Source organism: Lepisosteus platostomus, chromosome 4, assembly GCF_059453375.1.
Source record: "Lepisosteus platostomus isolate fLepPlt1 chromosome 4, fLepPlt1.hap1, whole genome shotgun sequence".
NCBI lineage: Eukaryota > Metazoa > Chordata > Actinopteri > Semionotiformes > Lepisosteidae > Lepisosteus > Lepisosteus platostomus.
In genome coordinates this window covers 21393360-21409807 of record NC_142614.1, presented here as the reverse complement: position 1 = coordinate 21409807, position 16448 = coordinate 21393360, and the positions used below count along the sequence as shown (strand labels likewise).

The 16448-nt window shown below is 37.5% G+C and overlaps 1 protein-coding gene across 3 annotated transcripts in view; it reads left to right on the top strand.

Annotated features, from left to right (window-relative positions):
- The window catches only part of dym (dymeclin), a 149069-nt gene extending 138523 nt beyond the window's left edge, over positions 1-10546 (top strand). For all 3 annotated transcript variants that reach the window (XM_088629003.1, XM_088629001.1, XM_088629004.1), the window contains one exon: positions 10107-10546. In XM_088629003.1, coding sequence (XP_088485129.1) covers positions 10107-10256 — 150 coding nt within the window. In that variant the 3' untranslated portion in view covers positions 10257-10546. The remainder of the gene's footprint in view (positions 1-10106) is intronic.
- Positions 10547-16448: the final 5902 nt, after the last annotated feature.

Genomic DNA, 16448 nt, shown 5'->3' with positions numbered 1-16448 from the left:
CTTTGTGGTCACATGCAGGAGTAAGACTAAACATCAGTATAAATGTAGATTTTAAATAAATAAACATTTTCCATGTTAAATGCTTTTGGAAAGCCGCAGTGTCCAAAGCAACTCGGAAACAAAAGAAGGTACTGTAAAGTTAACTGCAAGATCCGGACAGCCAAAAAGAGACATGTGACACCAGGTACACCTTGGGAATAGGGGTTTTGAGTGTGGAGCTGTCTCGTCTGCAATATGTTAACCAAACTATGAACATCTACTGTATGTTGCTGTGACTTAGTATTAAAATTGAGACTTATTAGGGTTGTGGGAGTATGGAACAAGCTACCCAGCCATGTTGTGAAGCTGATAACCTGGTTTATGCCAAGAAGTGACTGGGTGAGATCCTTGGATCAATTAACTGCTAACTACAACCTGGCCACATGGACCGAAAGGCCTCCTCGTTTATAATCGCGCTTAGATTCTTATCAAGGCAAAAATTGGATATCTGAGGTGTAGTAGTTCAGGTGGGTAGCTGCGTCAGCATGCTTAGACTGCAAAGGAACAAGTAATAGGTTTATTCCATGCTGAAAAGAGAAGAAAGAAAGCACAACATTTCGGCGAAGAAGGCTCCATGGCCGAAATGTTGTTTTCTTTCTTCTCTTTTTTGCATGGAATTAACCTGTTGTTCCTTATTAGAGATATAGCCAAACACTACGTATTTTGTGCTTGTAGCGCTGCTTTGTGTTATGGCCTCTGATCAATACTGTGTAGTTGAAATATTTTTGTGAAATAAGGAACAGAATGAGTATTGCTGTCTAAGTGCATCTATCTCTCTGCACAGCCCTCTTAATGCCCCCAACGTCCCCTTTAGAAACCTGCCTGCTGATGTTCCCTGAGGCGCTATTTTCCCCCTTGTTTCAGCTGTCCTTCAGTTTTGTTCACTGTAACGTTCAGGAGAGGGCAACTCCACTGTAGATAACATCGGTGTCGGAAGGCTCAGATATTTGGACATTTTTTTACATTATATACCAGTTGTTTATGATGTAATTTGCGTGCACATTTCTGCATACGTGATTAAAGCTATGATACAATGTCAGAATAATGTTAAAAGAATTTCAATGTTTTTCTTTTTTACTTAAGTTAATTTCGAATTAAGAGTATTTTTTACCTTCATTGCTCTACATTTTGATCGCCTGCCTTGATCTCAGTAGTTAATTCATAAATGCATTCATTCAGGAGGATCAAGACTTTTGTATCTGAATCTCTCAAAGATGCAAGTTAGACTTTTGTTCTGTGTCTGGTAATAGTTATTGTGTGCTTACATACAATCACTGGCCAAAATGATAGGAACTCCTGGTCAAATGAGCAGACACCCTCATGCATGACTGGCTTAAGAAGCATGTTCACATTCTATGGGCAGAACACACCCCAGATCTCTGTCCTACTCTGTACTTATTGAAGTACTGGAATGTTGCGTGCAGTCTTACACATTACCCTCTTCGTTGTCTGAAATGAGTAGTATCCTGATTTAAGAATGAGAAAATCTCTGTACATTTAAGAACCCTGTGAACTATGTATCACATCATTTTCAAGCTGTTCTAATTGCTATCTAGAGGCCCAACACTTTGGTCATTGAGGTTCCTAATAATTTTAATTGGTGTTTGTTGAGTGGGGCAGCTTTCTTTATCTAGAGAAGAGAGAAAAATCTATGCTTTATTTTTTTCCAAACTGAATCCAGAAAACACAACAAAAAACAAAGAGTGTTGATGATAAACTAAATTCATCCCACAACTATATGGTTAAAAGATATATAAGAAATGCTTTAGTTGACAACTGTCTGTGTGTATTAGGCATGGTTTTGTTCACCGGCGCTAATGTCCAGACTGCGCCCTATTTTGTCTGTCAGTTATCCCCCAGGCCTACCGTAAGGCCTGCAGACAATGGCACCACCCCAGTCCAGCCAGCCTGGCTGCCAGCAGCAGGATTTTTTTTCTTTTCTCAATTTGAATATCAACAGAGACAGGACTGTGTTGTTACTCTGGCTATCAGGCTCAACGATTTTTAGCAACAGCTTTCTGGAATTTTTTGTTTGGCCAACACTGCCTTGCTCTGTAGTGATAAGCAATAGACTGTCTGGCTCCTCAGCAGAGAGGCTTGCTTAAAAACTAAGCCTTCCCGTTCCATCATTCTTTGGGTGGCCCTCCTATGGCTCACAGGAGCACGGATCCCTGTGCGTTCTATTTCAAGCAATCTGAAAACATATCTTGTTTGTAAGGATACGTTCATTTTTTTGTGTTTTGTCACAGTTCGGATACAGATTATATTACAGTGTGTTACTCCTCTTATTTCTCTTGGCTTTATAGCTGCACAAATATTATGTAAAAGTTGGGTTAGAGAAAGGCTTGTTTTCAGGGGTTCTCAGAGCTTTTGCCCAGCATTTAAGTTTTTAAAAAAATCTCTCATCTTAAATTGTATTCCCAGTACCACTTCTCTGACCCCCCTCCGTTACCTTCTTTAATGGTAAGACAGAGCAAAGCATTTCTTTCCATTAATGAGGTTTCATACTGTTGTTAGTGAAATTGTGTCCCTTTGCTGTGTTCTCCTGCTAATGCAGTTATTTATGGTGTCTTCAGCATTGTGAGAAACAGATTCTCCATGAATGTGAAGCACTGAGATGCATTTAGTTTTCTTTGCAGATCTTATCATTACACAGGTTTTGCTTGTTTGTTGTTTTGCTGGAAGGTTCACTGAGTTTTTCTCAGGGCTAAAGTCAAATTGAATGCAGATATTGTGGTTTGGCAGTTTTCCTGTAGGGCAGGGTACAAATTTATCCTTTTCCAAAATAGTGCATATATACTTTATATCGGTCCTGCTCAGTTTGCTAGTTGACAACAGCCATCCTGTATGGTCACATTTGTGGATCCAATGTCAGTTACTTATGATTACGATTTCATTATGATACTGTAGGTCGTTGAACAACCTATCAGCTGAATCTTAATTAATTAACAGTCAGAGAAGGTAACAAGAGCGTCCAGGACCAAATATATAATAGTTATTTAGCTCTGTGTTTGCGCAGTTCTGTGGTAATTTCACAAACAATCATGAAATAAAAATGCAGTCACACTTGCTGAATAGGAATACGATCACAAACATTGGGGGTGCTGTTGTACACACCGTACCCATGGAGCTGGCCCGACAACTAGGACTGAAAAATCAAATAATACTACAGAACAATTTTGGCAATAAAAGGTTATTTTTTTTTAGTTCCACCTTCATCTCTCTTTTATTACTTTGGACAGCCTAGGCCTTTGGTTAATATTGTGACCCCTTCTGCGTGTTTAAGCCTTGCAGGCCAGGGACAAAGGTGCTTGTTAACCACTGTGGCTGATATTGCACTAGCAGGGTCTCAGCCTTGTTAATTCTCTGCAGCCAGCTCACGCAGGAATGATTGAGGAGGCGAGGTGTGACACGAGAGCATGACTGGCATCATCATTGCGGCACTCATGCAGGCACTGAGGCACAGGTACACCTGAAGGCTGGGGGAGGGCAGAGCCAGCAGAGAGCATTACATTACATGATGAAGGAAAGGAAAAGGTCTATTTTTTTTATCTCTGCCCTACTGCAGCTGTGGTACTGGATTTCACACATGTATTTTCATAGTTCTACATGTATGGTATTCCAGGGATATTCCCTCTTAGGAAATGTTTGAAAAATTAATTTTATTATAAAAACATATATTTCCTGACACAAAAAGAAAAATTCTGGTTTTGGAAATGAGACCTTGGGGTAAATCCTAGGTATTACACAATGACAGACTGCATTCCAACAATTTTCTAGTTGACTAGGACCAATCAAATAGTTTACTTTTAACACTCTATTTGAAGTTTAATGCTGTTAGTGCTTAAGTGTTAACCATGCAACAGCCCAGCCAATAGTTCCTAATGACAAAGTTGACTAACCATTATGTTAAAAAGTTAAATTTTACTGGACGTGAAATGGTGAGTGAATTCAGAAATAAAATATATTTTACGGTATCTTTTCAGTCTTGTTATAGAAGTAACTGATGGTAACTTGGAGGGAAGAGATGCTGGAGCTTTGGGAGTATATCCAGGGAGTGCTAGTGTTTCAGTATGCTTCATCCCGAGTGTCTATTCCAGTGTCATATTATAGATACTATATCTATGACAAAGCACATTGTTGTGTTGCAGCAATCTTAAGTACTGGTTCATTGGACACAAGATAAAAGTATCAGATTGGTTTGTGTGTGTTTTTAAAAATCATTTAATGATTGAAATTCAAAAATGTCCTTTTGTTAGATAAAATAGTTCCTTTTCTCACGCACTCCCCTTTGGAGGTGTGGCGTATGTTTACATGCAGGTACTTCAGACTTGATGTTATGCCAAGGTAAAATCCAGACATCTTCCCATAATTCTGATTAATTAGAAATCAACATTTTCTCCTGCTGTCACCATAATACACCATAAAGCCTATTAAAAGGTTCCAAGTCTACAAAGGGATTGATGGGATCAAGACTCCGTTCTCATGTATTTCAATGATGTAGCTTTTATAACTTTTTTTCACATACTTGTGCCTTCATTTGCCCTCATATCTTTTTGAGTCATCGCAAATTAAAAAAAAGCTAAAAGGCTTCCTCTTGCAGGCTTCCTACTGAATGTCTGAGGCATCTATCACAGACCTAGGTCACCACCCTTTTTTTCTTTTCAAAAATGGCATATAGAAGATTGTCGCATTTGAAGACCTTGGCTGCAGTAAGTCTGCAGAGAGAAGAGGAGTTTGTTTGTTTTTCTTGGTAAAAGAGGCTGATAAACAGGGGAAGAGGATTTGTATCACAGGACGCAAAGATCAGAGGCCTCAGTTAGCTTTTGGATGCGTAGTGTTTCAAGTCAGTGAGTCCAAACTAAACCCTGATAACAGTGGCTGGTCAGTCTGATCTCACAGTTAATGATTGGGGACAGTATGTCTGTCTCTTGTCTCTGTTCCTCTGTCTCAGTGTAATTATTAGCCCTTTTTTTGTGTAAATGTCTGTTGAAGGAAACGGAAGAGATAACATGTTCAAGACCAGCCTCAGAACAAACAGGAATATTTTTCCTTCCGCTTTTGCTAATTGACAAAAAAAAATACATCAACTACGACTTTTCACTTTTTTTTCTTTGAATACAGAAAAGCTCAAATTGGTTCTTATTTTGTCAGACAAACTGATAGTAGCTCTATTAATTGGACCCTATTTCTGAACAGACAGATCAGAGAGGGGTAATACCTCCTGGAATTGTTTTAGAACATTTGCTAGGAAAAGTGGTGAAAAAAAAATTAAGGGCTTTCTGTTGCACTGATTATTAAGTGTTTTGACATAAGGTGATTAAGAATAGTCCTCCACAATAATTTAGATTGGCCTTTATTAAAGTATCTGAACAGGAGTCATTCAGCTCTTCAGACACATTTATTCACCTCATTCCTCAGCTGTTGTTCTCTACCAGAAAAAGGGTGTTCTCATACCATGGCGTTGAACAGATAGAATGATTCAAAGTCGAAGTTAATCTGAAATAAAGGTGCACGTCTGTTCCATTATACTGTATGTCTGATCAAAGAAAACTGACCAGTACCATCACTAGCCACAACTTCCCTATGCTGTAAATCATAAGAGGTCTCTTTGCTGTATTTCAGGTTGAACATTCAATAGGATTCTTAAATTTATATTTATTTCATATCATGGTATCTACTTAAGGAAGGTCCTGTATTCTTCCCATAATCATTTATAGTTCTTGCCCATTGCACAGTGGTTAATCAAGGGTGTATCATTATCTACCAGGGTATCACGTTGAGGATAGCATCTTGTTAAAGCAACAAAGTACAGAGCAGTTTGTAAAGCACAGGCTGCATTTCCGTGTAGACAGGGCTTGCAAGGGAGATGCTATCTCAACCAAGCAGGATTTCTTTTTTTTAACTCCAGTAAACATCATTCCACCCTGTCTGTCTGAACAAACTTCCTTTAAAGGCAGAGTATGAATGAAGAGTCCTGAAAGTAGCTACAGTATCTGGCCAGGCACTCGACACATAAAGCATGAGGCTGAGAACAGTCTGTCCGCCTGTCTTTGTGGGGTGACCCTGGAGGAAGTCCAGCAACAGAACACAGTCCCACACACAGGCACACAGGCACTAATCTCTGAGGAGCAGTCTTGACTAATAGGTTTGCGATCCTGAACAACAAGTGCCGAGGGCATATACCACCTAATGAAAACACATGTTTCCTTAGTGTTCAGGTGTTAAAGCACAATATACTGTATACTAAGAAGTTAAGGGAATTTGTGAATTGTTCAACTGCTCTTGATCTGTCTATTCTGAGCACTTCCACGCCTTTCTGCCACCACTCCTTCATGACAATAAGATGTTGCCTGGGCCTCAGAGCCAGCCCTTCACTGCCGTGTGAACCTTATTATCCCCACTGAAGTACTAGCCGTGGAGAGCACCCCGATTGAGCTGAAAAGAGGTGCCAAAGTGTAAACAGCACCAGGAACGTTCAAGTCAAGTCCAAGTGTCAGGAAAGTGATAATGACAATATTCTGGGACCAAACACTATTCCTAAATATATAAATAATTACTGCATGATATATATAGAGTATATGTGTATGATACATACTATACACATTATGAGGTAACTGACTAGAACTCATCAAAACAATGATTTAATTTCTGAAAGGCTTTGCCAGTGTAATCTTTAATGATGATTTAATACAAAGTACTTGCTAATCAAATATGTTAGTAACAGAGCTATAGCCTAATAAGGAAAAATATTATTCCGATAATCTACTCAATGTGAAATTTTAACATATTTCAGATTTCATCACTTAATCTTTCAGTATTTGCAGCCAAATGTGAAATACTCATTTCGTGAGTCAAAACACCAGGGAAGTGAACATAGTCAAGGGTTACTTCACAAAAAATTGCAACTGTTGATTTCAGGCCATTGTGAAAGCAAATTTACTGAAGACAAATATTGAATATTGTATAACTGGCAAATTTAGGGAGCACTGTAATGCTTCATGTGAAAGCATTAATAAAGCTATAAACCTACTGTCTTCCAATTTCCACTTGGGGATCATCATTTGATTATTGAGCTTAACCTTTGAGTTAAGTTTTTCAAAAACATAGAAAACGCTCCACTTTAGCATAATATTTTTTTTCGCCTTTCTGAAACTGTAGAAAACCCACTATGCAGAATCTTGAAAAGTTTGCACGGTCAAATTCGTACATGTGTGTGAGCACCATCTTAAAGAGACTGATTTCAATACGATTAAAAGACATAAAAGCAAAAAAAAATGCATTGCTGCAGAAATTGTCAATTAGTAGTACAGAAACTACAGCAGGTGGATGTGGGTCTGTTGGCTCAACACAAGGGAAACACTTGACACTCAGGGCTGTGGAAATATGATAAGATATTCCTCCATTATTGATGGAGGGGAAAAAAAACTTGCCATCCCTTAGTCTTCTTATTTTGATCCTGCCTGTCTGTGGCAGGATATTGTTGGCCGTAGCCAGGCACTTATAAATAATAGAAGGGCTTGTCTTTTATCTCCTTTAGTAATCACTGAAGTATGACTTTCGTCCGAGACAGTACCTGGATGGTGACATACTGTAGGCAGCTGGCAGACATGGTCACCGAACATCTATCTCCTTTTCAGAAACAGGCACAGTCCTTTGTAGCAGGGAAAGATCACCCTTTTACGTCTTTGTTCCATGCCTTAGCCTGAGCAAGCAGTAGAAATGAATTCATTTAAATGTGTGATGCTTAAAGTTTTGGAATAAATGTTCTTCTTAATGTGTTAAGCAATGTTTTTTTTAACAATTCTATTTGGAATGATTCCTTCATCACAGACATAGCACATCACAGTAATTATCCGAGTTGTGAATTATAAGCCTGGGATGATACATGGCCTCTGATGTCAGCGTGAAACAGAAGTGTAGCCACTTGAGACAGAAAAGAAATTTAGCTTCTCAAGCAACGAACGAAAGTACAAGTATAGATGCTTCTATACTGAGATAAAAACATCCTTCATTTTGAAGGCATTTATTGTAGCACAAGACTACCTGTTCAGCTGTTTTGATTTTCTTTGTTCAAGACATATTTACTTAAGGAGCTTTGACAACACTGAATGGTTAAATAAGAGATCTGAAAAATCTTTTCTTAATTTTCCACATGCAATGGGTAATGGTGTGTAAATGAACAGCTGTGATACCACAACAGTTTTTTGAGAGCTGTTAAAGCTTTACCAGTTATGTTGCAAATGATTCTAAGTATCTAAGTACTTATTATTAACTTAAGCCACCCAAGGTCATTCACAGGGGTGTTCTAATAGTACAACACATGCTGTGAAAAGTCTAGGACTGAAGGTTGTGCTATGCCTGATGACAAAGGCAAAACTGACCACAATCAGTTGGGAATATCAGTGAGGCACACCTGCCTTTACAACTGCTCTGAACAAATGAAGAGGTCATTGATCATAGTTTAAGATCTACAGTACATCTCCATGCCTCCACACACCCATCTGTCTGTGGGTGGAAATAGTAACAGTGATTGTTGATAACAATCATACATACAGTCTTTTAATTTCTAGATCACATGGCAACTGCATGGTAATATTGCAACCACAGGTTATAGTAATACACTGTAGCAGTTTCTTTCCTTGGCATCTTCTAAAAGGACAAAGACGGAGTGTTGAAATAGCTTCTTACTCAGTTGAGCACCATACTGTCCCATTAAAGAGCTCGGAAGCATTAAACGTTACTTATTTTATTAAAATACAGTAGAAAACATATATTTTGTGTGGTGCATGGTGTTATGTCTAGAAATAAAATTGTGTGTTTTGGTGAAAGCTAAAAGCTTTTAAAATTTCTGAAATTTTATAAACTTTCCATTTAAGAGAAAAACATTCTTGATTTTGTATTACATTTGACAAATACAAATGAATTATATTGTAACAATACTTTAGACACAGTAAAATGTATGTAATCATCAACAGGAATATTGTTTTGTTCATTTTTCTACCTGTTTTGCCAGCCTTATCTCTCTGCATTTTGCTTTCATACATAAGACACTGCAATACCTTTAGATGTGCATGCAGACAGTTACAGACTAGAATAATCCAGCTGTGGTCATCTCTGTTTAGAAAACATGTTTCTGACCAGCCTGTTGATGAAGATTTTACTAATAAGATAATCTTTTGCTTGTATCCCTGTGGTTGGTGCTGGATACATCTTGTTAAATGAAACCTGATCCAGACACTGCTAGTGACTGACTTCTAAACATACATGTTTTGTCCACAAAGCTATACTGGAAGATTCCAGTAGATTCCAGATATTCATCTTAAAGTAGTTGGTCAAAAACAAGTACTGTGTTGTGATGGATTACTGTGATATATGAATTAAAGTTGATATATAAATTATTTGTTGGAGAACATGATAGAGGTTCATCTACAGAAAGATGCCTATTTTTAATTCTGCCACCCTGCATTTTCCACTCTTAGGTTTTAACCTGGCATAAAGTAATGTTGTAGGTTCACACTGGTTGTTTAATGTTAAAACATTTTGAAAGAAAGTATTTTGTAAAAAAAAAAACAAGTCAAGTAAGTTTCTTTTTTTACATATAAACATGTTTACTCATTTAACACCAAAAATATTACTCTCACCAAAGGGTTGCAAGACAGGACTATACTCTAGTCTGGACATCGATCCACTGCAGGGATCAAAGCACAAAGCTTTCAGGGTACAATTTAGAAAAGTTTGATATTGAGGAAAGCATGTCACGGGATTGTGGGAGGAAACTGGATCCTCCAGAAGGAACCATATGGGCATGTGGGGACCATGCAGACCCCACACGGAACATGTTCAAGGCTGGACTCGAACCCAGGAGTTTGAAGCATCTGATTTTTCTTTAATGGAGATGATAAAAAATAGGCTATGTACAAACAAGTGGAAAGCTGTATGGGACACACAACAAAATTGGATTATTCAGGGTTCAGATTATTACTTGTGACACCTTTCTGTTTGGCCTTCCTGAAGGGCTGTCTGGCGCTGCACCATTGTTTCTAACTCTTCGTGTTCTTATGCAGAAGTTTCCGGAGCTGAAATTCAAGTATGTGGAAGAGGATCAGCCTGAAGAGTTCTTCGTGCCATACGTCTGGTCCTTGGTCTTCAACTCTGGAGTGGGTCTATACTGGAACCCGCAAGGCATTGAGCTCTTCAGCATGGACTCGGGCTGAGCGTCTGCGCTCAGTGTGTGTGAGTGCCCGCGTGTGTGTGTGTGTGTGTGTGTGTGCTGTGTTTGTGTGTGTGCATGTTTGCAAGTGACAATATCCTCCCCCATGTGAAGCAGCATGGGCTGAGGTCCTGCTGTCTTTGTGGTCCTCAGAGAAGCTGTTGCACATGGCTTTCCATTTCTATTTGTCTGGGACTCAACAGCTGTCTACAGTGTTCTGCAGCTTCACTATCGGAATGGAGCAGAACTCATCCAAGGAGACCAAAAAGGGTGAGCTAAGCAAACAGGAAAGTACATAGGTGTGCATTTCATTTACTTCTTAAGTGTTAATTATGTGATTTTATTTTTGCTACTTTCTCATGTTTCTAAATATTTTTCATAATTTTGGAGAAAGAAAACAATGCCCTGGCCCTGAAATTCCAAGGAGATGTGATGTGATGAAACTGTGATGCGGAAATTAAGGATTGCCGAACCCCTTTCTCTTCATTTTGTTTTTGAAATATTAAGTATGGTTTTTAAGGGTCAGGAAAGAGGTGTGTGTGTGTGCGTTGAAGCAGATCACTTACAACAGTCATCCATTGAATGTGTAGGTGCTCATTTCACAGATGAGCTGACTTTTTCATTTACCCGTACTTTTGTCTTCTCTTAGTTTAACACTGTGTTTTTACACACTAAGAGGGAAACCCCAACAAATTCATCTCTCACAAAACAAGACAAAGACGCGATAAGGCTGATAACTTGATGTTGTTTATTTTTGCTCACAAGAGGTAATCTCAGTACTAACATCCTAGACATATCTCTTATACATCTTCTTCATACAGTAGATGTATTTGCCAAATACTCAGTTAAGCCTGTCTAGAAAATAGTCTTTTCTTCCTGGTCACTGTTTCAGTATGAAGCTTTTTGAACTCGAGAGAAATTGAAGTGTGCAAAAGACAGCATGCCTTTTATTGCAGAAGTTTAAATATATTTTAAATGTGTTTTGTACTTAAAAGGGCTGAGGTACCATACAATACAAATATAAATGAGGACAAAAAGAGAGCCCTTATGAGCACCTGCGCATTTGACCTTTAAATTATCTCTGTTTGGATTTAGGAATGCATGTATTATTGTACAGATAGTTTTGGAAAGCATGTTTGTAACACTGTCACAAATCCCATGGTAGAGATTCTGGGTTATAAAGAAATTGTGTGCAAAGCTGATGTGATTAGGTCTTGTTTGGCAATTTCTTATTGTGTTACATTCGTAACAGCCGAACAAAATGGGTGCACTGTGTTGATATTACTGTATAATAATTTATTGGGATTACCTTAGCTAGCTTTATATTGGGCTGTTGTGAAGGGAGACGGAAGGGGTCTTCACTTTTCTGTTACCTGCAGCTCTGTGGTTGTGATTGATAGCACAGATCATGCTGTTACACAATAAACAGGAACATCAGTCACCAGCAAAGTTCAATTAGTGCTGTGGCAGTGTTTTTTTTTTTATTTGGACTGTTATTTGGTAGATAACACCTTTTATTTTGCAAAGCACACTGCTGTTTAGGAAGTTTAAAAAACATGTTATTGAAACAAAAAGGGCCTGTGAACCTGCTGGCCAGTGAAAATACAAAACTGTTGAATGTTACTATTCTCAGGTAACTAAACTAGAAGGAAAAATACAGAAAATTTAAAATATTTACTTTAAATGTTTAACTGTGGGTGGCAAAATATTTATCCTCTGCAGAGCTTATACCAGTCTACACTGTAGTGTTTTTTATTCTACAATGTAAACAAATACAAATAAAAAATATCAATACTGAGGTAATGGATATTTGTTTTTATTGCAGTGTTGGAGTTCTTTGAATCTTTGATGCTCTAACATCTTCTGTGAAGCATGGCTTTGAACACCATGTTTCAGCAGCGTAAACTCTGTGAAATCAATATTTTATTTTTTTCCTAATTCAGAAATGCCATGTTATTTTATTGCTCTAAGTGTAGAGGAATACAGAAAGTGTAGAGCATTCCCTACCTGTAGTGTATAAGCTCACACCCCAAGTGTATTTCAATCTTATAATTAGAACATGAATACATTAACCACCAATTTGAATGCAGCCTGAGTATCTCCACTGAAGTTCTGTGAATAGTAATATAATTTGATTATAATCACTCATATTCTTATCTGTGCAACAGTTTTATTTATGCTTTTTTTTCTGCCACATTATAATTTATCAATTTCGAGCTTACATTTCAAAACTTGTTTTAACAAAACCCAAGAGACAACTTGTAGGGCTCATATTCTACTTCGTCAGCAGCGTGCCACGTTTGTCTTCAGTTTACTTAAAATGGAGATATTTTTGCACCTGTTGAGGACTCAACATTAGGTTTAATTAAAGGCATCTTTAAGTTGATAATTAGTTTTAAAAACCTGTATCACCACAATAATTTGTGTCATGTATGTCATAACAAATTAAAGAATGAAAAAATATATGCAACAATATGCAGAAAACTGCTAAATTAATTTGGATTTGGCTTTGTGGTTTTTTAACCTAATGAGGCTCTTGGAAGACTAACCTCAGGAAATTATATATAAGAACATAAGTAAGGTTGCAAACAAGAGGAGACCATTTGCCCCATCTATCACATTTAGTAGTTAGTAGTTAACTGATACAAGGACCTCATCCATCCATTTTTAAAGAAGCCAGCCCTAATTTATGTAAATAAGAGCCTCCTATTTTTTAAGTTTAAATTCACTTCCACTTGTAACCTCTTTTAAATGTTTCACTGTTGATTCTAAAGTTCACTGGGTAGGCTTTGTCAATGCTTTTGAAAATTTTGAATACTCAAATCAGGTTTGATCTTTGTCCTCTCTGCTCAAGACAAAAACATTCATTTCTTTGAGCCAGTTAATTTATCTGGTTTCCTTTTCTCTGGACTGGAAAAAAATATCTTCTTTGTAACATGGTGACCACAATTGGACATAGTATTCTAAATGAGGTCTTACAAGTGCATTGTTAATTTTCAACATGTGTGTTTTTAACTATGTATCCTCACATTTTGTTTGTCTGTGGCTCTCCACTTATTATTTTAATAACAAAAAGTAATTTGAGTTCAAGATGCTGATTAACCTCTTGTCTGGAAATGTTCTATTTTCATTCCTCCAAAACACGGCAGACTTCAAAAATATGTACCTCTGTGCTTGACATCTTTTTACCTGCATCCCAGCAACCTTTTTGATTGATTACATTTAGTGTTCCACCCAATGTTAATATCCACCTCTACCCTATATCAAATGTCAAATTCACCATTTCTTCTCAGAGCTTGTGATTATACAAGTGACAAAGGAGGACTGAATGCTACTGAACACCTGAGCTTATTTTGTCATCAGTTGATTTCATTCACCTGACCAGTATAAGTTCAAGAGGTTCTGAATCAGGAAGGCAGTTTGTTTTACCAGAGCCTGCTAGTGGGATCATAGATGGCCTTTTGGACCAGAGTATCAAACAGAATTTAATCTTTCAAGATGAGAGATGAAATGGCCAGGATGCAAAATAGTGACATCCTGTATAAAGAGATGTACTGATCCAATAGACAGTCCCTCATGGTTGCCTGTGGTCCTCGGGTCCCTGTCCTGCACAGGGTAATTCAGGAAGAGCCAGCAGAGAACAGAGTGCTGCTTTGAAGGTTCGTGAGAGATCTTTTCTTGTAAATCAGACTGCAGCTATAATGTGTTACAGCAGCTGCTTTATTTTTGGAGCTTCTCGGCTAGCCACGCTTGTTCTCCTGCATGTTTCTGTTTCATTTCAGTTCCTGCAATGCTGCAGTGTTTGTTTTTTTCAGTTTCTTCTTTCAGAATATTCAGAATTCAGAATATTAGCTTTCACTGGGTAGAAATCAGAACACCTCACATTAAGGCTTTTTTGTTGATTCAATTGAACTCAGCTTGAAACTGTTTTGTTCTGCTTTAGAACTACCTTGTTATTGGAAAGTGTTTTTCTCATGCATCAGGCCTAGAGTCATTGAAGAGCTGAAGTTTGTACTATTGTTTGTACCCTGCTGCTGTTGCATTAAGGTATTCTAGCCCTCCAGGACAGATTTGAGTCTTTCCTTATCAATTACATTTTCTTCTCTTTGGGGTGATGTTTTCCAATCTGAGCTACTGTCCATTAGAAAATGTTTTAAATGACTGCATTACCACTGCTTAGCATCCTGCTTCATAGCATCCTGTGCTTCGTAAAGTGGAAATATAGTGACTTCATGCATACATGATATCAATTTCTACAAACACTACTTCTTCCACATCTTCAAGACTGTGCTTTGCAGACACATAAAGATATAGACTACAGTTTAGATCTAACATTTGATCCTACTGTCTTACACTGCTTAACTCCTGAGTATGTATATTGGACCTCAGAATTGGTTTGCTTTTAATTTCTATATGCTCTCCTCTAAAAAGGGTGTTTTAATGATGGGTGAAAGTTGCATGCCGTTTTATTTAATTTTGTACTTATTTATTCCCATACTCTTTATTATTTTAGTTGATGAGTATGCATAAAATGGATGTTGAGACTGGTTAAGGCATAGTGCATTATATCTAAATGGCAAAAAAACTATATTGTGACATTTCAGTTTTGAATTGAAAATGTACAATAAAGATGTATCATAATCAATTGATATTTTTTTTTGAAAAATGTATTTTAATTTTTCTTCCTGCTTGTGTGGCTTTCTACAAACCTAACTGAATGTATTTCTTCCTTGAATTTTAAAAGTAATGGAAAAACGATTTCCCATAAAACAAATAAATAAGCAAGTAAAGAACTTAATTGTGTAGAACTCTGTTTTTTAAGTCTTTTTGTTAAGTGTTTATACTGTATGCTTCTTAACAACACTACCTTATACCTTGGGTACAACTCTGTGAACTGTTGTTTCATTAACTATTTTAATGTAAGTTCAACTTAAAAGCCTATACACCTCTAAGTTTATTTCCTCTCCTGGTTATTTTAGGTGTACAAGCAGCTTGGTCTGACACTAATTTCTTTGCCTGCCTTGATAACCTGTAATGGTTAAATATAAAAATAAAGACTACTGAATTACTTAAACCTCAATAACTACATTTATTTAATGCTCATTATTTTTATGGATGTGCAAATGATTTTCTCTTAATATAAACACAGAAATTGTTTCGGCAACAAAGTAATAGTTTCTACTCAGCATTTGACAGCATTCTTGTGCGATGCATGTGGAGACCTACACCTTTTTCTCTTCTTAAAATAGTCTATTTGTGTCATACTTCAACAGAAGCCTCCACTCTGTAGTTTGGCTCTTCTACAGTGAAAAGTATGAGGTGTGACGTCTGTCCCAGCTGTTTTCTTTAAAACTAAAAAAGCTATGCCTTTGATCCTCTGCTTACTCACCGGGTGCTGAATGCCCAGAGAATAATTCCATACCGTCAATTCACATTAGAGTAAGGTGCCATTCTGAGGATTTCTAGCGTAAAAGAAAATACCAGAAAGAAAATTCTAACCCATCCAAACCAGTAACAATGAACAAATTTTAAATACTTTTTAAAAGTATTCATAAGTAGTACAAACTAGGACTTTCTTTACAATATATACTGGTACTGAACTGAAATAATGATTGGTGCTCTAGGTGCATAACCACATGAGAAAATACTTTTCCTACCTAAAGCATGTGAAATACCAGCTGGAAGATTCCTAGTTATCAAAGTGACATGTTGGAAGCTATTCACCTTCCTGCACAAAGTATGCCAAATGGGGACTATGCAGTCTGATAAAGGTAAAATAATGACTTCATTTATTATTAATTTTAGCAACCACTTGGAGGCTTATGGTGAAAGTCTAAGATGGCAGGCACTGGTCACAAGGTGGGACTATACCCCAGATGGGACCCATATGGAACGTGCATGTGGGGGGCTGAGGCAAGGCTTTAACATTGGAGAAATCCATGCAGACACAAGGAGAACATGCAAACTCCACACAGAACATGCGGCAGGCCAGTCTTAAACCCAGTATCCAAGAGCTTTGATGGAGCAGTGCTACCTACTATACCACTGTATTGGTCCATATACTGCAGTATCATATGTATAAATATAACATTATATGGTGCTACAATGGGTACAAATATGGCAGAAGAAGTTAAAAAACTAAAATGTATAAGTGTGCCTTCATTAGAAGGGCATCTTATTTGGAGGATTCCATTGT